Source organism: Hippoglossus stenolepis, chromosome 10 (assembly GCF_022539355.2).
Source record: "Hippoglossus stenolepis isolate QCI-W04-F060 chromosome 10, HSTE1.2, whole genome shotgun sequence".
In the NCBI taxonomy this organism is placed as follows: Eukaryota; Metazoa; Chordata; class Actinopteri; order Pleuronectiformes; family Pleuronectidae; genus Hippoglossus; species Hippoglossus stenolepis.
Genome location: NC_061492.1, coordinates 26037643 through 26062491, shown reverse-complemented (window position 1 = coordinate 26062491; position 24849 = coordinate 26037643). Strand labels below are relative to the sequence as shown.

The window sequence follows — 24849 nt, the reverse complement described above, 5'->3', positions numbered from 1 at the left end:
ACCCCCCCACCTCATGTTTTTATTTATTGTTTGGTTTATTTTTTGTATACCTCACTATTATCATTCTCTTTTTATTTGTATTAAAGAGTCTATTGTCTCCTTATTTTATCCTTCACCATGTACAGCGTCTTTGAGAGTTTTGAAAAGCGCTGTATAAATACGATGTATTATTATTATTATTATTCTCTTTCTCTCGTCTTGCTATGGGATTCAATCTAATTTTGCAATACCACGCAGAAGCCATCTTCACCAGAACATGGACATGATAAGCTAGAACACACGACTCAAACATGTGGCTGTGCAGCTGTGGGAAGAGATTCTTTTCAGAACAATCAGAAAGAACCAGGGTAACAATAGTTGTTGTTGTTCCTTTTCCCCATGGAGCCTTGCCCTCATTGTATTTTAGAAGCCGCTGGACCCTAACCATAACCCTATGGAACTTGTCTATAGCTTGTATCTCAAGATAACGAGATAACTACAATTAACGTATCACGGGAAAACAGAGGAAATATTATGTATGATTCCATGTCCGTTTAGGGTTTTTTCGTACTGTTCGAAGTGCACACAAATAGAATAAAAAGAGCTAAATGAACTGCTAAGCAGAATGACACTGACGTGGTTTAGAGGAGATGAGACGAACAAAGCAGACATGACTAAAACCATGAACCTCTGAATTCCCTATCAGCAAAGACAAACACGCAGATAATGACCTTTGACTGGATCTGTTAAGATATGCTGAGTTTGATGCATTCTCCAATGTTTATTCACATTTTTTATAATAAGGCTGATTACAGACCTCCAAGTATGTAAGTGTGGCATATGAGATGCCCGACCCAAAGCCTGAAACTGATTGGACGTTTCATAGGTAAAGGTAAATTAAATGAATCTTTCTGAGAAGACGATGGAGATATTCCTGCATGACTTCACTCCCTGTGGGTGGGGCCATCCATGTTTGTTTCTACCTGTAGACAAATCCCTCATGCTTTCCATTACAATTGTGATTTCTAGTAATCAGACAGTGAATTTTTTGTCTAATAAGTGTATGTGGAGGTGAGGGGGCTGGGAGAGCACCTTCACCTGCACCAGAGATTCAATCAGCGCAGGTGAGAGCTTAAAAGGAAGCGGCTGAGCTGCCTCAGGGGAGAGACTCAGAGACACAGAGACAGTCAGGAAGCCACACATGGGACACTGAGCTGCAAAGCCAGTCGCCAGCAGAAATTGCTGGTGCTTTATGTTTAGAGTTTTTGAGTTTGTTTTTGGAGTTAATAAAACATGCTGAAAAGCAACAGTTGTGTCTCTGGCTGTGTGTGGGGGAGCGCTGTGGCATGGTCAACTGCCACAGTGTGCCTCTGTTGCTTTGATTCCTTAGATAAATAAGACATTCTACATGATTTACAGGACTGTTACCTTTTTGTGATTAATCATATATAACAATTTGTATTAATCATTCCCAGTTTCACTTTGTTTGAGCTTGTCTTTTGTTTTAATACATTTTAGTGTTCCTATTTGATGTGATTATTAAAGTGTCTCAAGGGTGTGAAGGTCTAAAGCTCCGGGTCAGTTGGTAATTGACCCATACAATATGAGTGGTTAGATTTCAAAGATTCAATTGGAGCAGGGGTGGGGAATATCCGGCAAGACGGTTTGATCCAGCCTGTGAGGCAATTCATAAATAAAACAAACACACACACACACACGCAAGAAGAAAAGCTGGAATACTAACCTAATACATCCCATCAACGTTTACTGATGGTAACATATATCCTGAGTCAAAAGTTTAATATTTCTTCAAAAGCAATTTTTGTGAACGGGGCTAAAGGAATTAGGAATGCATACTTTAGGCTTAACTATCTTATAGGATGCAAACACCTACATGGAACATAGAGAGTGACAGCAATTCTAGCCATTAACGGATGTACTGTTAGAATGGGTGACGCAAGTAGAGGGAGATACAGTATATGGGGATGCTGTGGGAGGCATCTTCAGTCTTGGGGGTGACAATTGCTCTTGTTGCTCTGCGTTTGCATATTGTTGCACCTTCTGGTCTCCTTGATGCATCACGCCTGCATTAAAATCTTCTGCATAAGACATCAGCTGCTGCCTGAGTTCTCCTTTCACCAGCTTCCAGAAAATTCCATAACAATCCCCTCTTATTGATCATAAGATCAATACTGATTTTGATGGAATTTTCGGAGACACTGTCTCCTCTCCTTGATACGTAGTGCAGCTGTCTGTCGTGTTTGGGGAAGTGTGAGAGCATGGCCAAGGTCAAAGGCTTCTCTACCTAGACACCACTGATATGAGAAAAGGATCCCCACCCTGAATTAAAAGGAAGATTTGGCGCTATACAAATAGAACTGAATTGAATGATAAAAGTTTAAATGTGATGTGTGTTTAAGTTGATTTACATTGTGTGTTTCAATATACATAGTAGTTCCCTTTATTCATCACTTGCCCTTAATATATAAAGAATACTTATCATTGATGATCATTCTGGAGCTTCTGCATAAGACATCAGCTGCTGCCTGAGTTTTCCTTTCACCAGCTTCCAGAAATCTTCCATAACAGTAACCACAGCCATTTTTCTCTCCTTATCCTTCCTGACTGATTCTTCTCTCGTTTTGTGTTCTGTTAGTGTCCTTGTCACTACTGGTAACATGAGGCGGTACCTGCAGCCCAATCAGGTTGCACAGGTAGACTAGCTCCTCCAGGATGACACATCCCTACGTGAGGCCGCAAGAAGGTTTCAAGAGCATGTGCAATAATGCATTAAACATACCATAAAATGGTGTGCCTTTCGGCCTTCAATAAATTTGGTTATCAAAATAAAATATTAAATATTAATATTTATTATTAAATAATAACTTTAATTGATTAAAGTTACCTCGGGGCACCACCCTTCAAAGGAAGGGAAAAGATAGCCAATTTATTGATTAAGTCTCATAAAAGTACTAACTACAAATTTGGAACTCTGATTAACAATTAAATTAATAACTATAACCAAAATTACCATATAGATAGTTAGCTAAGTTGAAGGATATGGAGTTCTTGACAGTGTAGAGGTTGGCAAAATTCACTTATGCAACATTAATAAAAAAACATTTGTGAAAGAAAAACATTTACTATGAATATAATAAAGTATAAAAACACAAATTACTAACGGTGTACTTACTAAACAAAGATAGGTATGTGAGTATGCATGTGTGTGTGTCTGTGTGAGTCAGCGTGCTTTCAAAATGGCGGCTGGCCAAAAATATAACACCCTTCCCCCCCTATTGGAATGTTTACGACATGTAGAGATAATGAGGTGAAGAGACATGTGTGTCTCTGTGTATGTTGATTCCAAGTTAGAGAAAGAGTGTAGAGTGGATGCAACAAAAGACTGTGAAGAGCATAACAGACTAACATTACTTTCCAATAACTTATAACCAAAATATCACAACCCCACAAATCAAACTTATAAACATCACACAGAATTGAATAAACAGTCTTGCTTAGCCTAGTATAATTATTAAGCCCAGTTGTGTTACCCGTCCGTGGAAAGGGAAAAGAGGTTGCTGTGCAGTTCGCAGTCCTGTGAAATCTTCTTGCTGGTTGTGTGGCTACTGCCTTTGTGGTTCTGTTGGGCTCAGTTGCTGTTTGAAGTTCTCCAGCAGGACATCGCGTCGCTGCTTGAAGGGTTGGTAGAGCTTGAATTGCGAGGAGGTTTCCTTGGTGAGATGAGCTGGCCGTTGGCTATGACATCGAGGTCTATGGCATGGATGTCAACGGCTATGACATCCATGTCTGGGAGGAAATCCCTCAGAACACCATCCACCGACTCATCAGGAGCACGCCCAGACGTTGTCGGGAGTGCATACAGGCACACGGAGGCCATACACACCACTGAGTCACATTATGAATTGCCATGATGAAATTCATGCAAGTTGGATGAGGCTTCGATAAAAAATGTTACTTTGATTTTCGGTGTGGTTTTGAATCCAGCCCCTAAATGGGTTGATGATTTTGGTTTCCATTGAACGTTGTTACGTCATTTTGTCATGTTGTTATACAATGTACATCAGTAAAGATTTTCAACTTGAATAATTCGTTCATCAAGATCTGATGATTTAAGTGTTCCCTTAATTTGTTTGAGCTGTTTATTTGTGTATATATGTCTGTATTTTCTTACATTTACAAAAAAAGATATTTTGAGTAAAGTAATAATTTCTCATTATTTCATTTGTTCTACCCATTCTGTGTAGCCGGCTCCAGGCCTGTAGAGGACTTCCTTAATGGACACTTCTGAAATGGTGGAACTGCTGGTCAATAAGAGAAGACTTGGCTTTCTAGCGAGGTGCGGAGGGAGCGCTGCATGAGAGCTGAAAGCGGCTGCTGCGGCCGATGAGATGGAGGAGTAAGAAGAAACTAACATTTTCTGGACATTGGAGCCTGTAAACATTTTCAAGTAGTCACCTAAATTACAATTATGAACCCCAAAAACAAGCATAATAGGTCCTCTTTAACCTCATCTGAGATTTTACCATAATATAGATAATTAATTTACCTTTACCTTATTATAGCCCATGGATTTACTGTCTGTGTTAAAGTATTATCTTTAATGTGAATTTGTTTGTTGGTTTGGCAGACAATCACATTTTAATAAAGGAATTCAGGCAGTGTTAGGTTGAATTCTTCATTCAATAATATTTTTTAAACCATCACCTTCAATAGTGTGAACTTTCAAATTGATCATCTGGGCAACAGAAGTTTCCATAATAAAGGAAACTTCATAGACATCTTGCATAATTTACTTTATCTGTTTCTAATCAACATCATGTCACAAACAACATCAGTCTCACAAGGCCTTCAGAAATCACAAACACAGGCCTTTGTAGCTTGTATTAAAATCATTCCTGCAAAACCCCCACCAACAAAAAGTCAATGACCATTCCATTACTTTTATTGAAGATATAGTGGGCTACAATTATAAAAAAGAAAAAAGTTGTTTGTGATCCATAAGGTGCAGACTAAAAACAACTGCAAGTCAGTATTACAGTATGAGTGAGTAGTTCAATTTCCGTTTGACATTCCATGTCCCTTAAAAATTTGTCGCGGTTTGTAATGGTGTATAATTCCCTCTACTGACAGCAGTTCATCACTCATTTCTAAGATCCGCTCTACTGGTGTTTTGCTGCTCAGCACTTAAACATCACCTTAAAGGAAAAATCCACGCGAAAACACTAGTACTGTTGAATAACGCACCAACACAACAGTCCAGTTTGTTCATCTTTCTTCTCATTTTCATTCCTCTGAGTATCTCGCCAAGCGTTGATGAGAGATACATACAAATACACGTCTAATAGACTTCTGAATCAAAGTGGATATAAATATGACTTTTTGACAGTGGTCATTGGACGGACAGCGAGGTGGTGAGGAGCGAGGGTGGTGGGTTCAGAGGCTGGACTGGTACCGGCTGGTTGGGGCTGAGAGAAGATTGCGATTACATGACGACATCATATGGAGAGGAAGTATGAAATGCTACGTTTCGATAACATATTTCTTAGAATGGACTTAGTGAAAAAGTCCGCAGAGTGACTGTTTTCATACTTTGAGGGTCACTCCTGACCCCCTTCAAGTAATTACAGATAGTAAAAGCCCAGCACATTTATTTTACACAATATGGACCCTTTTAGAACAAATATAAATCCAACAGCAGCTAACTCTCAATCAACTGAAGCAACTGAATCTAAGTCCTGTTTTTAGAACTCCTGATCCAGGACCATCAATCTAATCCTGTATAATCCCCTCGATGACCATCTCCTAACCCATACGCATATGATTTACTAGTCAGCTTTGAAAACTTGAAAAATAAAAACAAAAAAATACAAACCCAAGTAATTGGAATACTTCTTAGTCAATGTAAAATAATAAAAGGGATGGTTGTGTCTGAATGAGAAACCCTACCTAAGGATAAATTCAATTACTGCATAAAGCAGTATCTTCATTTAGCCTTTGGCATGCCAACATGTAGCTAGAGTAGATGACCTAACACCCAGCAAAGATGAAGGTAAATGTGTATATTTACTGAAGCACTGGACTCAAGCTAAACTTTATGTGCTTTACCTGAGTATTTTAATTTTGTTCTTCTCTACCACTACACTTCAGCAGTAAAAATTGTACTTCTCACTTGACTACATTTAACTGACAGCTACAGTTCCTATTGCTTAATATTTCACATAAAATAACAATAGTAAGCTCACAAAATATAAAAATTTAAGCCAGTGGTTTGATTCCAACTTGTTTGGTTTGTGTCTCCTTAAAATAATGCAATGTGTAGTTGAGAGCACATTCCACCTAGACTAGTGCTCTATCTGGGCATGTCAAAGCAGTGTTTCCTGTTAATAACATATTCAAATTTTACGCATTACTTTCATAATGAACCAAATATTTTTTACACTTCTCATAATAACATAAGAGATCTCTAACTTGGTGCTTCGTTTAATTGCTGCATTCTATAGCAGCGAGAACCTGTCTTTCTCCCTTTAGTCCGTCGCTCGGAATCTGTTGTGCGAGTGACCTTTGTGTAACATCAATTTAATTGATTCTGTAGGAAACACTACAAAATAAGTGAATTTTGTTTTCCTGGATCCACCAATTTATTCAGATATGGTCCAAAATGTAAAAAAAAAAAAGTCATACAGTGCATCTATGGGCAGCACAAGTCAAGGGGGACAAAAAGAGACCTGCACAGCTTAACTCCTTAGATGCTGATGATCTGTATCTACATTTTCAGAGTGGACGGAGACTAAGCCAGTGAGGTCTCACCATTAATCCTCGATTTTTAATTGATGCCAAATATTAGCCTATGGGAGATAAGTTTGTTTGACCTTTACATTTTTTTTCTGTTGATATGCATCAAAAAGTCCTGATTACATCGACAGGGATTAAATGTTATATAATGTATTCAATTTAAACCTGATCAAGTCCAAGCGGCATGAATACCTGTGAATTGCAAATTTAATGACAACAGTATGATAGCAAAGTTTAACAGTTTAAACCATCAAAGGCAAAGACCACATACATTAGTATTTTTGTCTTTCAGAATCAAAGAGCAATATGCTTCCCTCTGGAACCGCCATGTTGGTTTAACAAAAACAAAGAAGCAGATAAAGCTGTTTCTTTACTATTTCTAGCTGTGTCCCATTTCAGAATCCTCAAATTTTAAAGAATGCATCGGAGTAGCCTTCAGATAAGGTCCACTCCAAAATAGATTTTGGAATACTTAAGACCACTAGATGTGAACAAAAGTAACAAACATTATGAATGTCACTTCAAAACTACTGTAAAGAAGTCACAAAAGGCAGCATAAAGGCCAGATTTTATCCACATGTTTTGTTGTCTCTCACACACACACACACACACACACACACACACACACACACACACACACACACACACACACACACACACACACACACACACACACACACACACACACACACACACCATCCTCAGTATCTGTTAGTTTACTCCACTGTGCATTAATAAAAAATAACAAAAGTCAAGGTTACTGATAGGAGAGTCAAAGACTGTACATTTTAGGAAACCCCTGCCAGGCTGCAAATAGAAGCACTACTGAGTTATAACAGATCAGATTGTTTGTTTTTTTAAAACACAAAATTATTTAAATTAAAAAAGGGATAAGTGACAGCCACAGTTCACTGGTCTACTATTTATGTAAAGGCGCAAATTTGAGTGGATTTTCCCATTAGGTTCCTTAAAGAGGACTGGGGGAGTTCTGTTTTGTAGTTAAAACAAACAGTAAAAAAAGAGCCTGGGAGTATCGATTGACTGACATCCATTTCAAAGTAGTCAGAAGATTGTTTAAGGCAGGACACCAGTCTACATGACATCCATCCATTTAGCCCAAATTTCAAAGATCCTTTACACAGTGTTTTCTTCAAAAGACAACATGCAGGCGAATTTCCTACTCCCTTCCCAAAGCCCCTCAATACTGAAACACAGGTTAGTCCCCTTAACCTTATATGGCATCATATATACACTTTTCCCCTCCATCTTCCAATCCCTTTCACACTCTGACATGAGGTAAAGTATGGTGCCCCAGTGCAATGCTCAATTGTGCTACATGTACAAAAATAAAAAAATAAATGCTAGTACAACAAAATGCAGTCCACTCTGAATACTGAAGGAGTACTTCAATTTCAGCATTCCAACACACAACTTCCTCCTCAAAGATGAAAAACATGAAGAAAAAGTAAGAGGTTGTTGGATATTGATGCCACTTGAGGCTGACAAGATTATTTGTGATCCTTATTTTCATCCCAAACCAAAAATAGAATGGGTGTGGCACCATACTTTTGATTTCACATTCTTTAAAATAAAAACTCATGTTATGTGTTGTGTGAGTCAGACTGAGATATTAGAGGGTTTGTGACTGGAGGGCCATATTCACTGCAAATCATAAGTCTGATAATGTCCTGCACTAATGAAGAAACTAATAGCAGGTTTATTTACTTAAACCTAAAGGGTCAGACACCTGCTTGAGAAGTCATGAGAGATTGCACTCTGTTTGTGAGAGAGATAGGAGAGATGGACAGACAAACATGGATAGACATGGGTAGACGATAGATGGATAGATGTACTTTATTCATCTCAAACTGGGAAATGCCTTGATGTACCGAAGTTTTATGCAGTAACTGAAAGATATTTTAAATATTCACACTTTAAGACTCCCATGGTTTCTTCAAGACCAAAAATTATATCATAGAAATTCAGCTGCCCCAACAAAGAACAAGAATAAAACACAATTCATGCTTTCTGAATTCAAAACATGAGCCTACTGAAATGAGGGTTTAAAGCTACAACATCAACTCAAATACGGGAACTATAAATTTAAATATTGTCATGTCAAAAATAGTTGTTCCTAGTCTTAATATAAGTATTTTTTTCCAGTTAGTTAAAATGATATTTTAATGTTTTGTATTCTGTATTCTTATATACAGACCAAACTGAGACTCAGGTTAACACTTGGTATCTGATTGGGTGCAGCCCAAGTTGCTAGTCTTCTGGTCTCAGATTACTCTTCCTTGTAAAAGGAATTAGCACAGGCCAAAGATTCTGAATACAGGACCAATATATGCTGTATCTGGTTTAATTGAATTAACTGTTGCAAATAACAAACATGACTAAGCATTCATTTAAGAATATGGACCCTGTGAGCACAATATTAAATAGAATAATAAAGGCTTTAAAACTAGATTCTAAGTTACACGACATAAGGCCCTGAGTAATATGACCATAGAACTGCATAAATAACTACTTAATTTAAAAACAATAAATCAAATAAGTGTCATACAAAACAGACACTCATAGTGACCTTATTACCAACTCTGCATTTCCCTCCTGCTCCACAGAACTCCGTGTATTTTTTTGTTCATTTTGGATTGACTTTATTATTAACATACTCCAGGAGAAAGTCAAAAGCCGACCTAAGAACAGCTCAGAAAAGAAAAGAACGAGCAAGAAAACGTTTCTTTAAAGACCACTTCAAGTTTGTGAAATCTCTCTTCACCACAAAGGGAGGAACCCTGAGGACCTCGAAGCAGGACTTAGAAGAACACCTGGATAAAACACACTCTGATCCAAAGGGATATGATCCGGTAGCAGTTCCATCTGATATCCCACCCATTGAGCAACCAGAACACCAAATGGATGTGAACCCGCCGAAATGGAAAAAGGTGGTGAACGCAGTGAGGCGGGCAAGAGCGTCATCAGCCCGAGGTCCCGAACAGTGTCCTGTACAGGGTATATAGGAATGCTCCTGATGTTCTACATTTCTTGTGGAAATAAATGAGTGGCATGGGTGAAACAAATTATACCCAAAGCTTGGCGCAGAGCTGGAGAAGTACTGATTCTAAAAGAGGAGGAATCCTCAAACATTAGCCAATTTCGTCCGAATGAGGATTAATCCATCAAAATCAAGAAGCATCTCAATAATCAAAGGTAAAAGATCAGACCATAGGTTCTACATTAATGGAGAACCCATTCCAACCGTGTCTGAGAAATCTTGGACGATGCTACCGTGCAAGCATTAAAGACTGCGAGCAGGTCCAGCATCTGAAGCAGGATGTCAGCAGCGGCCTTAAGAACATCGACCAGTCCCTGCTTAATGGCAAACTAAAGCTCTGGTGCTTACAGTTTGGCCTATTACCCCGAATGATGTGGCCACTTACAGTAGTCGACTTTCCCCTCACAAGAGTTGAGAACATGGAGAGAATGATCAACTCCTATGTGAGAAAGTGGTTAGGGGTCCCAAGATGTCTAAGCAACATTGGCCTGTATGGACACGGCATCCTCGAGCTGCCTATCTCAAGTCTCGTAGAGGAGTTTAAAAGCACCAAAACAAGGCTGGAGATGACCCTCTCAGAGTCCTGAGACTGGGAAATGTTGGTGGACGTGGGCCACCTTGCACGTCCTCTACTTCTGAGGAATTGACAGTAACCTGGGAGGATACTGTTGATAAAGCAAATGAGAGGAAAAGGCTGCAATATGCAGACATGGCATTTGAGGCAGAGCAACATGGTTGGAAAGCAATAGTTTGCCCTGTGGAGATTGACTGGAGTTTCATTGCAACATCCACCATCAGGTTGATCAAAGATCTGGGGATCCTCGGACAAGCCCTGCAACAGACCATGAAAGAAACATCACACACTGCAGAATGCTGCAGCCAATGACTCTGGATCAGGAGGAAAGATCCCAACTGGGCCCCAAGATGCTAGGGACATGCACCCAGGTCTGATTAACTTGTGGTGGTCCTACCTTAGAAGAGGGTGTCTTGTTATTGAAAGGCCGAAACACCTGATGACGCAAAGGTACACAGCTGAAGATATGTCCCTAACATCCGCTGGTGGTCACTAACATCTGCTAACATCAACTGGTGGCATTAATTACATACAAGGGATATTCTCCATCTTGTCATGTCTAAAATGGGACAGCTTTTACTGTAGTTTAAAAGGCGTAGAGGTAATGATGTCTGATCTACTGAGCGGGCCACATGGCTTCCATAGTACTGCCATACAAGCCAGTAGACAGTCATATTTTCCTTTAGCCTCAGCGTATCCTCAAGTTTGGCATCTATCGTTGATTACAAGGCCAAAACACTTGATGATGCTAGGGTACACAACTGAGGTTATGTCCCTAACACCTGCTAACATCTATTGGTAGTTGGTAACCTAAATTGTGCCGAAGACCTTCAAACATACAAGGGATATTCACCATATAGTCCTATATACTAAAATATGCCAAGTCTACTCTCATCAACCTGGTTTCCTGCAGCAGCAGTTTTCAGGAAACAAAAACTGAGCTAAACAGAATGAAGACTAATTTTAACAGGTGGATAATATTGCTAGTTTTCTGTTTAGAGCTAGTTGTGCTGCCCCTCAGTCTATTAAAAAAAACAATACAGCAAGTTCATGGTCCCCTATCACTTCAGTTCAATATTATATTTAACTGATACATCACGTAAAACCACATGTATTTGGAATTAATCAAATCGGCCACAGATAATTACCAAATGAGGAACCTAGTTTTGCCCAGTTGTTTAGCAATGTTTGGGCAGACACAAATGACTAATTGTTGAATTACACAACCAGATGTCTGTAATATACTGTATACTGTATATGTGATGTAGGTGGTTATCACAGGAAGCAGACTGTCTGTCACCATCACTCACAAAATTGAATAGCAGTTTTGTCCACAAATGAGCACTGAGTGCACTGTCCTTTGAGGTAGAAGTATTGCGGTAAGAATGTGACTGAATTAGATTTAACATTGCTGTACAAACACAATTTAGGAACGACATAACTATATTCTCTTTTCCACTCTGCCTATTTTTTGGAGTATATTTAACGTTTAAGAGTGCAATCTGATTACTTCTACAAGCACTGACCCTCATCTGATAGATTATTTCTGTTCAATTAACACAGAATTCAAAAAAAGATTTTCTCTTAACACTAATAGCCAAAAGAGCTGAAAGAGTTAGGCTTACGTGCAGTGAATACATTTCCTATGTCCCCTCAAGAAATAATCAAATCTTTTACAGATTGAAGGTTGACAAACAGGACAACCAAATCAAACAGATTTAAAAAAGTATAATAAAGAGGTATTATAGTTACAGTGCAAAAAGATGAGAAATTCAAGCTTAATACAAAAACATAGCACCAAACAAAAGAAAAAGAAAAAAGAAAATGCATGCAATTAACTGAGGTATTCAAGTGAAATAAGGGCTTTCTGATGAAAAACAAGACATTTAGTGAGAGGCAAAATTTGTCAGAAAAAAAAAAAAGGCTGGTATCCTTATCCCTAGGAATCGACTTAAGCCTCAAAGTATCAAATCTGCTATAGCTTTGGTTGGTATGGGATGTGAGGAACACTAGTGTGTTGAAATTAATTTGCTGTATTCGTAAAGATTCTATGCATCTTTGACACAAGTTTCCAATTTGTAGAAAATGTTGCAGCATATTGTATATTTTATATCTCATGTCTTTCTTTTTAGATCAAAACTGAATGAGTTGCTCCATGGAAAGACATTTAGCGAGTAAGTAATTAATATTTCAATTCCATCCATTCTTGATATCAAAAAACATGTTAAGCCAAATTCCTAAGATAATGCCAGAGACATCTAATGTTGCTTTCACTCACTTTGAGTTACAGCCATAGAAAATGTATAGAAGCCATCCAGTTGTTTGGTTGGTTTTGTTGGTTTATACCTAAGCTACAAGACCATGCAACCTCAAGTGCAGTTAAAAATGAATTTAAAGTACAGTAACTGGGAATGTTGAAATCCCTATTCATGTTGCAGTATGAGGGTGAGTTTTAGCATCAAAGGCAAGAATATCATTTACGCAATTTAAATCTTTATACATTTTTTTTATATATATTCATCGGCTACAAATATGATTTTGGTGTCAGTGTAACCACACAGTTGTCAATATAACAGATCCTAATAAGTGCAAAAATTATTAAAAATACCATTTAGAATACCATTTCAAGACAGATTTCCGACAGAGGTCTCTGTTAGCCATGTCTGCTATTAGCGTTTAAAAAACACTTCTAAACTGATTGGCACTAGTGCAGAGGCTGAGGAGTTTAGTTATATTTTTATTTTTTTTCTTACCTACTTTGATTTACAATTTGATTATACTATGTACAGTCTAATACTACACAATAAGCATAAGTCTCAACTCACTGACATAAAGGTTAACAAAAAAAACTGAGAAATAGGATACTGTGACCTAACCTTTTTTTTTAAACAATTGACTAAATGTTAATAAAGTACTCATGTGATTACACAAAATAGAGGGAAAGTAAAGATTGTGTTTGCGCGAAAAAAGAAAAACTAAAATGTAAGAGAGCCACTGTTCTGTCTGTTGTGAGCTCAGTCTGCTTCTTTTGTTGCATCTTCACACAGTTGCCCTGGCTGTGCCATTGCAGGCTGAAGATACAGGGCTTGCATCAGTCTGTGCTGGGAAGTCGATGTTGCATTTTCTTCTGTAGTGTCAATAGCTTAGGTGCTAATACTGAGCGAAGAGGAGGAGCTCAGTTATTGACCTGAGGTTGATTGGCTTTGAGGCTACGCAGAGCTCGTCTTGCCGCTGCTGACTTGGCGATCCGGTAACTGCGGCCAACTCCTTTAAACTTGCCCTTGCCAACTACCTCCACCGTCACCCGCACCTTTCCATCATACGTTCTCTCTGCAGGGCTGCAAACAGAGGGGAGGAAACAGGGTTTCAGACTGCAGATATAAAAACTTCTGTCGTTATCAAGGTACCAAGTGAGAAATAATAAAGAGCTATAGACATTTTTATAGATCAGTGAAATGGTGTTATTGTAGTTTATGTGTTCCCACTCTGGTTTCAAAATAGAAATTCTGACAAATAGGTGTTCATTTAGTTAAGCTAAATCATATGTCTTACTAGCAAAATATACACACTAATATTTTCCATGATTATGAATGAACGTTTTAGTCACTTCAACCTCCTCACATTATCCATTTCTCTCCTCTTCTCTCTGAAACAGTCATTACTTCAGATTACATTCCTAATAGCTTGTTTATCATCATCAGACAACAGTGCAAAAATATTTAATAAAAAACCTTTGTTTCTTTAAATAGTACGGAAGTCCTAAACGGACATGGATCATACAGTTTTTTTCCTCGGTTTTCCCGTCAGAACTAGTTAATTTCTGTTGCTATCTCGTAATAATGAGATAATTAAGTCGTTATCTCGAGATAACAAACCTTTGTTTTCCCGAGATAATGGGATAAATAACTCGTTATCACGAGATAAGTCTACATAAAGCCCATCATTACAGGAACTGTTACATTCAGTGTAGCAATGTCAGGTTTCAAGGCCTGACACAGGCCGACATTGCTTTATGCCTTGCTTTCAGATATAACCTATATATGAGTGTGCTTCACCTGAGAAGACACTTAGCAAGGCTTCGGCTTTATCGGCGGCACAATCCAACTGACATCCATTTGGTTGTGAACTTCATCACTGAGCAGCTACATAAGTACAGTGTACTGGCTGGCACTCCATGTTCCGCATGCTCAAATTAATTATCCCGTGTTATTTATCCTGTCATCTCGGGAAAACAAAGGTTTGTTATCTCGAGATAACGAGTTAATTATCTTGTTTTCACGAGATAAGTGAAATGTATTCGTTATCACGGTAAAACAGAGGAAATATAATGTATGATTCCATGTCTGTTTAGGGCTACCGTAAAATATTGTCCTTGTGCTGACTTTTAATATTAAAACTAAATTTGAGTGGTTCTTTTCAATCCTTATTATTTTATTTATATTCCATTGTCTTGTCTGTCACTTTTGTCTGTCAATATAACCAAATTGACTTAACTTTGTTCATGGTTCCGACAACGTTGCTTACAATTAACAACTAAGAGACTGTTGATAATTTGCTTTGTATGACTTTGTTATTCAGGACAACCAATTTTAGGTTCAGAGAACAGAGATAATGGCTTCACTGTACTTATATAGCACTTTTCTGTTCTTGATGACCACTCAAAATGCTTCAAGTTACAGTTTTGTCATTCACACACACATTCAGACAATATATCTATATGCAGCAGGGGGAATGGGCTCTAACAGTTACTCTAACAGGAACTTTATTCACCTCAACTGCAGTAAGACCCAGGCTTTGATTTGACACAAGTTGGTATTAGAGACAGACCTATATTTTTGATTTCCCCCTTGTCTCTCATCTCACACAATCCCAACATTTTCTCCATGTTCAGCTTTTGACTTTATAAATTCAGTATGAGGGGGCTGTGGCTGAAGGGGTAGAGCAGTTGTCATCTAACCAGAAGGTCAGCAGCTCGTGTCCCAGCCCATGCCGAAGTGTCCTGTGGCAAGATGCTGAAATGGCCCTTCATAGACGTTGAATGCAATAATTGTAAATTGCTTTGGATAAAAGCCTCAGCTAAATGACATGTAATGTAAAGTATAACTTACATTTTTGCAGCACTAATGCCATCAGAACAACATGGACATGTCATACACACTCTCCTGCTCTCACTTCTCCATTTTAAGTATCTATCATTTCCAGCCATTACTTATTTAGTCATGATTTACAATTGTGTTAAGGTAACCAGAGGGGGACATTTTTTTTTTTCAGTTCATTCATTTTTCCTTTTCTTCTATTCCAACTATTTACAGACCAATACATATAACCTCAACTAAACTCATACAATCCCATTTTTCTTGAATTGAAGTAAAAGAATTAAGATGTCCTGTATGCAAACAAAACGCTTGTTTCTCTCAAATTTTGTTCTCAAATTTGTTAAAATCTGTATTAGTGAGCACCTCCCCTTTGCCAAGATGTGTCTTGGACTGGTCAAAATTACATTACATTACATTGCATTAGATAACATGTTATTTAGGTGACGCTTTATCCAAAGCGACTTCCAGTTATCCAACATCTATGAGGGGGCCATTTGGGGCTCTTGCCCGAGGACACTTTGGCATGCAGATTGAACCACCAGCCTTCTGGTTGGAGATCGACCGCCCAACCCCCTCAGCCACAACCTCTCCAAAATAAAAGGCCACTCCAAAATGTGCACTTTATCTTGAAGAGAGACCTTTGTTAGGCACTGAACTAGTTTCACATAGGGTTCAGAAAACCATTGACTGCGGCCTGTGGAATATTGGTCCACTCCTCTTCAATGGCTATGCAAAGTTGCTGGATATTGACAGGAATTGGAACCCGCTGTCATCCACGTCAATCCAAAGTATCCAAAACATGCTCAATAGAGCTATTTTCAGACATGACCTCTGGGTAAAATCCAGAGAATTGGCAACAGAGTTTACCCACAGTTTTCCTTTCCCACATGCACAACACAGCGGGAGGTTCTCTGCACAGACACTTTCACAACAGCATCAAATCCTCCGCATTATTTAGGCGAGAGGTGGAGCAGCCTGGTGCAGCAGGCAGAGGCAGGAAGTGACATTAACTCAGCTGCTGCGATCATGTGATTTTGTTTACAGCAGCCCGACACTGTTCAGCTCTTATCACCACAAACTCTCTGGAAATCTTCGTCGGTATCTTCTATGTGTGTGATACCTCTCTTTTACTGGGAGATATTTATTTAATTTTTCATATTTTCATCCGTCGTGCCTTAGAAGCATCATTAACCCCCCCCACTCGCTTGCGATTAATCCAGCTGGGTATCCCCCGCTGTGTTCACACATCGACTTCTCCTTGATTTCTACGGACTTTATACTAGGAGGCGAGGCAGGTAAAGTCCGCAGAAACTACAGCGTGTCTCACTAGGACATTTGAGTTTACACATGCACCTCCTCCGGATAAAATAAGGTGGAATTGCGGAGTCCAGTGCATGTCTGAAAGCAGCTTAGGTGTCATGTCTGGTGAGTATGCAGGCCATGCAAGAACTGCCAAATTCTCAGAATGAAGAATTTATGGTAGCGTAATGAACATTCAGTTTAGGGGCAATAACTCTGGTGGACATTCGTGCAGTAAGCATGCGATTGCACCTTGTGGCATTGTGTTGTATAAAAGAACTTCAAATTCTAGAGAGGCCTTTTATTGTGACTACTTCAAGTCACACCTGTGCAATAATAACTCTTTAATCAGTATCTTGATATGCCTCACCTGCCAGGTGGATGGATTATTTTAGCAAAGGGAAGTGTTCACTTATACAGATTTTAACACATTTGTGAACGGAATTTGAGAGAAATTAGCGTTTTGTGTGCACAGAAGAAATCTTAAATCTTTGACTTAAACACATACAAAATGGGAGTAAAAATAAAAGTGTTTATATTGTTGTCTATTTCCAATGAAAAAAAAGTTGCTTCTATTTTAAAACTTCTGAATCACTATTAATTTCATGTAAATTACTCAAACTCGCTCCAAAATGGACATTGACCAAGAGGCATGTATGGTCTGCCATTTCATATTGGGATTTTGAAACATATAAGTTAACCTTGACCTTTTGTGTGCACACACAACACGCAACCTCAGACTCACTGGCATAATGCATTCCCTAACACCTTATCTAAACCTTAACCATCACAACTTAATACCATACTGTAATCCTTATTATAAACCTAACCTGGCCCTAACTTTTACCTGAAAAGCAAGTCTTAACCAAACAGCCCATTAAAAGTGGGTCAGAAACTGAGGACTGGCCAAAAGGTCTCACTTTCTCAAAATCTCCTCACTCCATAAAGTCTAGGCTCAAAATGGTCCTCACAAAGATATCTGCGCACGCACACACAGCTATGCTGGAGTGCAGGGTAAATATTGTTGAGTGTCAGTGCTGATCTACCTGAACTTGGCAGTTTCTGGTTCCATCTCCAGAAGCTCCCTCACAGGAGAGCGTGGCACATTGGCAGAGAATTTCTCTGTAAGATGAGGGGGTGGAGTGTTGAGATAAGAGCCCCATCAACATAAACATTTTCAACATATCTATCTATCATATCTAGCACACAAATAGTCAGCATGAACTGGTCAACAATCATGACAGAAAAAAAAAAAAAAAAAATTAATAGATGTGCTTTCTCTATTCCTCACCTATAAGTGGCCTCATCATGGGATAATACACTTGCCAAACCCTCTCCAATGACATCATGCTATCCATGTAAATTGCTCCGGCTAACGACTCAAAGATATCCCCCATGGCCTTAGGAACCTCAATGTCCTCCTCCTTCTCCTCGTCTTCCTCAGAGCGTCGCAGCTAGTATGAAAAGAACACAAAGTAGTTAGATGATATAGACAAAAGTGCTATCCACCCCCCAAACACACACTGGCCAGAGCTGAAGACTGTGGAAGACACTTGAAAATTGACACAGCTTCTAATCAATGTTGTAAATATTGTTTTATTTTGTTGATGTGTTTAGCTACACACGGCATCTATTGCACTTTTGTCCATCCTGGGAGAGGGATCTATCACATGTGGCTCTCTCTTAGGTTTCTAAGTTTCTTACCCCCCTGTTAATAGTTTTTACTTTTGGTTTTCTTACTCGTGTTGAGGGTTTAGGACATGGGATGTCGCACTTTGTTAAGCCCTACGAGACAAATTGTGATTTGTAAATATGTGCTATAAAAATAAAATTTGATTGATCTTCCCGCCCTACAATAACAATATACACCTTGTTAAGACAAATTAATGGATTCAGTTGACCAAAACGCTAGTTATTACATAGTTTTTAAAGTACTTTTACTTTGAAAAAGGTAGTGGAACAGGTACATGAAGTGTTTTTGTTTGTGACATATTCGATAGACATTAAAACTGTGTTTAAAGATCATTTTCATTGTCTATTTTGCTGTGAACCACACACATCCACTCGACCTTCACCACACTAACCGTGCACCATTTCCTGTAAGAAAACTCAAAATACGAGAAAATGTGTTCGTCCAAACATTTCTTGCATAAGGCCCCATGTTACTGCATTCTTCATTGGCTGGGAAAAGGTTAAGTCACAACCGAAAGTCAAGTCCTTATTGGCCACTGTACATGTTATCATCGTAAACATCATACTTATTTTTACGATACAATGGAATTGATCCCTCAAGGGGGAAACGGAATGCAATCTTACAGCGACGATAACCCCCATCATTGACTTAAACTTATTCATAAATACCAACATTAACACAATCCTCAGTACAACCATCTTCCTATATAAATAACAACAGCATAAGATCATCATCAGATTTAGGTGTTAACTTGGCTGAACCTTATTACATCAGATGGGGATGTGGTCAAACAAAAATCTGGATATGGGGTTACTGGTTACCTGGTTCAGTACTGACAACTGACTGTGGAGTGGTACCACATTTCTGCAAATTAAAGCCAACTTCATTTTCTCTTAAGAACAGAAGACATTGAAACAATTTCATTAAAGCATAAAAGTGCTTTGCTATTCGGGCAGATTTTTTTGATGGAGAATTTTTTTATGGGGGGAAAACCCTAACAGCAGAGATTAGTTCAGAGCTTTGTTGTTCAGCATGCTAGTTGTGCTCTTGGTAAAAACAACTCACCTCAGAATCCATGCCTTGCATCTCATTCTTCTCCAACTGAAACTGCACAAAGTCGTCAATGACCTGGAAAAGCTCAGGTGAGATGGCCTTGAAGTACTTGTGGTAGTCGTACTTGACAGCCAGAGAGGCAAAGATGGTGTTGTTAACGAGTGCTGAGCGCAAGTCCGTCAGCACACCAGGTGAATGCTGCCGTGGGTCTTCATAAAGGTGCTTTGTTATGAGGTAGTCTAAAATTGCATCACCAAGGAACTCAAGCCGCTGGTAACAATCTGAAGAGAAGGAATAAGAAAGTTTCTTCTTTATTCAAAAATTCAGAAACAAATGCCACTGCAGAATCACAACCTGCAACATAAATCTGGACTCAAAATAGAGACATACTGAGACATATTGATTATAAATGTGATGTTCAAAAATAATTCCAATGTTTGTAGGAATAAATCAACCTATGTGAACCTGTAAAATAAATTGGCATGAGAAAGTTTTGGATTTCAAGGATCAAAGATTTGTATTTGTTAAAGGGGACATAGCATACAAACTCCACTTTGTTAGTGCTTCTACAGGTTAATGTGGGTATCTGGCATGTCTACCAACCCAAAAACTCTGGGGAAAAAAACACTCGCGCGTTTTGTTATGGTTCCTCTAAGTCAGAAACGTCATGCTTGAGTGACTGGAATGAGCTTCCTGTGTATTGTGTCGTAACAATACACTGGAAGTCTCCCTACATGGCCTTGGCCCACCCCCCACCTCATCCCCCCCCCTGTCCCCCCACACTCGTTACGCCGGACGCAGCGAGGCAGCGCAGCGCCGTTCCCAAGCACGCAGCCGCCTGGCTGTTCACACGGGACGAGCATTTCTCCGCTGGTCAGCCCGCGATTCACTCACATGTGGCATTTGTCTGGATCGTTGGGACTGGGAGGCTGCAGCAGTTGCTCGGGAGCGGCTGCTCGCTCTCCCATGCGTGAGCTGGAATTTGTGTCAGCGCCACACAGCCAGCAGTGTGGAAGACTTCCGCAGTGTTCAGCACTACTGTAACACTGGCACAAACACGCAGAGCCCCCCCACTCGTTACGCCGGGTTTACACCGGACGCGGAAGCGCCGCTGCGAGGCAGCGCAGCGCCGTTCTCAAGCGCGCAGCCGCCTGGCTGTTCACACGGGACGAGCATTTCTCCGCGCTGGTCAGCCCCATAGACTGTATATATAAGGTCAGCCCGCGATTCTGCTTTCTCCGCTTGTTGTTGTACCCGTTGAATGTCGGGGTTCGGGGGTAAATGATGGTCTTCATAGCCCCCCCACCCCTCTCTTTCTGTCTGTCTGCTTGTGTGCTTGTAGTGGATGGGCAGAGGGGACATTTAATTATGTGATTGGGAAAATTAAAACTCCAGGACAACAGAAGGGGAATACAAAGTATGGGATGCATATTTGATAATTTATATCATATAAAATATGTAATTTATATCGTTTAAAATCATGGGGGGAGAGGGGGAGGGGGGAGCTGGCTCATTAGCATTTAAAGGAACAGGCACTCAAAACAGGTCACTCTGTGGAGGGCTGTTTTATACAGGGTAAAAAGGGTGCTGTTTGAAATGATCCTTGTGGTATTTTGACCAAAGTATGTTACAGACATTTCATTAAGACCCCAAGGAACCATATCAACTTGTGGTAAAATGGGCATGCTATGTCCCCTTTAAAAATATTTTTTTTTACTGATTCTGTTGATAAATTATGGGCTCAAATTAGGGTCAATAAGATTTTAAACTTGTTAAGATACATTCATAAATAATGTGCATGCGTAAAAATGATTTGGATTCATGAAAAGTGCATATTTTCTACACACATTTTTACAAATATAGATATTTGTACAATTTAAATGAAAATAGAATTTCTCATGCCGATTTATTCTACAAGGTTGATTTACAACTACAAATTGTTATTACAAATTACAAATCATTCTTTTTGCAGCAGAAAGTCGAGGCCTCTGTCTTCTATCTCATTATGTTGTACAATTGTGATGTCATCACATTCTGTTTAAGATTTTTGTTTTCATAATATTTGTAAAACGTTTTCAGTACTTCTGTTAATTATTAAGGTTTATTGAGTTCAAAGGGTTCAGAGGGTCTCGTGTCCTCTGAGGCTGGGAGTCGATGTGCTCCTCTCTGTAGCCAACAACAGAGCATGGTGCGTTTTTGGATCGCCTCAACATCTTCCTACTGCACCATGCTTGCCCAAAAGGAGGGGCTGGTCTAATTCCATGAGATCCCCCATCTGATATAAGTTGGGACTCCAAATCTGAATTCACATATTTTCAGACATAGGCAACCCCTAAAACACTGACCTGGTGTGATATAATTTGTCTCTTTTAACCCATAAATCCAATTGTTTGAATCCTATTCACTATGGTGAAAAGTAAGAGCAGGGATTTATATTACTGATTGTTAGCAGTGCTTGTAGTTTATTATCTTACTTGTATTCACCACTTGTGGAATTCGTTTTCTTCCAGAATGGAATTTATTTTTCAAAAAACAACCTTTTCCTAAACATTTCTTTATAATTGTACCCAAAATACATTATTTGGAACTTTCTCAACTGTGCAAAAATCTACAATAAAGGTGTCCTGATACTGTGTGGTGAATTCTAACCTGTAATGGTGTTGTAATGGTAAGATGCATGGGTAAAGGCTTGCAGGAGGTAAGCCTTATTCTGAAAGGTGTAGTTGATCTTTCTTTCAAAGTTTTCAAAGCCGGAAATGAGGTGGTTTAGAGTTTGCTCTGCATCTGGATGGTCCAGCATGCAGCGGGGTGGGATCTTTAACCAGCCATAACACAGGTCAATAGTTGTTGTCTGACAGCTTTGCCCCAGAGCTCCTGTTAGGCTCCCTCTCTCCAACGGTAACACCTGTAGAAAAAAAAAATCTTAATACATCAGTCATGCAGATACTGTTATCTTTAAACATGAATAATCCAACATTTTAGTAAATAGGCATATTCATAGTCTCTCAAAAACTGAGATGAACATTGACATGACTCATGTCTGTGAGGTACATACAGAGCTGGAGTCAGGACATGGTCATCCTAGCTTAGCATAAAGACATGAAATAAGGAGCAAACAGCTAGCTAATCTATTTACCAGCACCTCTAAGGTTCACTACCAAAATTTGTGGGAGTTATGTGCTGGATTAATTTGCCAGGTGCAGTGACTTATTTTCCTCATGTCAGTCAACAGTTGACACCTTATCATGTACACTTGCGTCAACAGGTGTTTCTGCCCTTTAATCACAATACACCCTCTTCTAGGGCAAGCCCACCACAGGTTGATCAGACCTGGGTGTAGGTCTCTAACATCTTGGAGCCCAGTTGGTATCTTTCCTCCTGCTCCAGAGATAATGTCTGCAGCTTTCTGCAGTCCGTGATTTTTCTTTTATGGTCTGGTGCAGTGCTTGTCCGTGGATTTTCAGTCCTTTGAGCAATCCTACTTCAACACCCACACTCTGCAGCTCTCTAAACTGCAAACTAATCGACTGTTGCTGTGTTGTCATTTCAGCGGGTTTCAATATTAGTTACACTGCATTGAATGAAAAAAAATTATTATTATTGAATTATATTATTTTATAATAGGCCCTCTTTGTCCCTGCTCCCCTTTCTCGGACAAAAGGTGTCCTTCGAACTGAGCTCAATGTTTTAGAGGGCAGGGCATTGGCAGCAGTTTTCTTTGTTTCAATTGTTGCAGCCAGGCATTTGAGTACTTGGTTGGGTCTAAGCAGAAAGCTGAATCTCCTCGCTTCCATTAGCCCCTCCTCTGATTGGCTGACTGCACTTTGAGTGACACGCGACCAGGCCTATCACCGGTCTTATTCTGGCGCATTTGACGATCTCTCTGGTAAACAGCTGAAAGTCACATTATGTTTGGATACTGTTATAGAAGACCAGCCACATATTTACAGTCGGTTACAACAGGATGTTTCTGAATGGTAAGTTACACAGTCCTCATGTTTGTTCAAGTTTTAGCAGGAAAGTCAGCCAATAGTAACGTCCCGAGTTACAGTATGGAGTTTCAATACGGAGTAATGTCTACGTCAAGTTTGGTGTGGAGGGGTGGGGAGCGGGAGTTGTGGGTTCGGAGGCTGGACTGGTACAGGCTGGGGTTACTTTACACAATATGGGCCCTTTAAATAGCTTGAGGAATGCCGTTTCCATACAGTCCAATGTTGCTCTTACATCTTGAGACTCCTAACCATTTTCTAACATAGGAGCTGATCATTCTCTTCATGCTCTCAACTCTTGTGAGGGAACGTCGATTTCTGTTAGTGGCCACATCAGTCGGGGTAGCTAGCAAATTTCTTCTAGTCATTGGCTGTGTTCAGAAAGTCAAAATAATCTCCTTTTCTCCGCACTATTCCTTGACTCTGATGGAATACGTCACAAGGTCGAGGAAAGATGTGAAAGAGAAGGGAAGGAGAACCACTATGCGGAGAAAATCTGACTCCAATTACACTCTTTATATTTAAAACAACTTTATTTATACCAAAAGATAGGAACAAAATGTACAGTACTCTGTGCTGTGCACTGACAGGACTGAATTGTTGAAATAATATAATGTGAGGCATATACATTGGAGAAAACACTGGAGAAAAAAATGATTGTGTACATTCCACAATCAGTAGATTCAAATAACTTTTATACAAGTATTTAGTTCTGATGATGATATTGTGATTTTGCGGGTGGCAACCAACATCAAAGTGCTTTACCGCCATCTACTGTTCGGACACTGAACCTGCTTTTAAAAGGTTTCTCAGAGAGTTGGAATGGGTTCTCCTTCGATGTAGAACCTACGTTCTGACCTTTTACCTATGATGATAGAGATGTTTCTTGACTTTGATGGATTGATCCTCATCCTAGCCCATGTGATGTTTTATATTGTAATATATATATTACATTGTATATAATATTTCTGTCATGTTCCTCCAGGGTTCTCCGTAATAGCTTCAAGTCATAGATTGTCCAAATGTCTTGAACTTAACTAGAGGGATGCACTCTTGTTGTCTCGAGTAAGGTTTTTTCCCAAACCACTTGATAGCACAGTAAAGAACATTGGGCCTCATGCAAGAACACATTCTTATTCATATCCTAAATTTCTCCTTAATTTGTTAATATGGAGTGTTCATACAAACATGCCACGTCAGATTTAAAAAACGCTTTTATATTCAGGAAATTCTATAAATGACTATGAAACATAATGAATGGGCGTATTTGAGTGAGCACTCAAAGAGGGTAGCAA

The 24849-nt window shown here is 39.3% G+C and overlaps 1 protein-coding gene across 1 annotated transcript in view; it reads right to left on the bottom strand.

The window, feature by feature from the left end:
• Positions 1-6981: 6981 nt before the first annotated feature.
• Positions 6982-24849, bottom strand: part of dicer1 (dicer 1, ribonuclease type III) — an 89524-nt gene continuing 71656 nt past the window's right edge. Inside the window, exons 24-28 of the mRNA XM_035168402.2 lie at positions 22215-22470; positions 19578-19846; positions 18111-18273; positions 17866-17941; positions 6982-13762 (exon numbers count right to left, since the gene is read on the bottom strand). Coding sequence (XP_035024293.1) covers positions 13600-13762; positions 17866-17941; positions 18111-18273; positions 19578-19846; positions 22215-22470 — 927 coding nt within the window. The 3' untranslated portion in view covers positions 6982-13599. The remainder of the gene's footprint in view (positions 13763-17865; positions 17942-18110; positions 18274-19577; positions 19847-22214; positions 22471-24849) is intronic.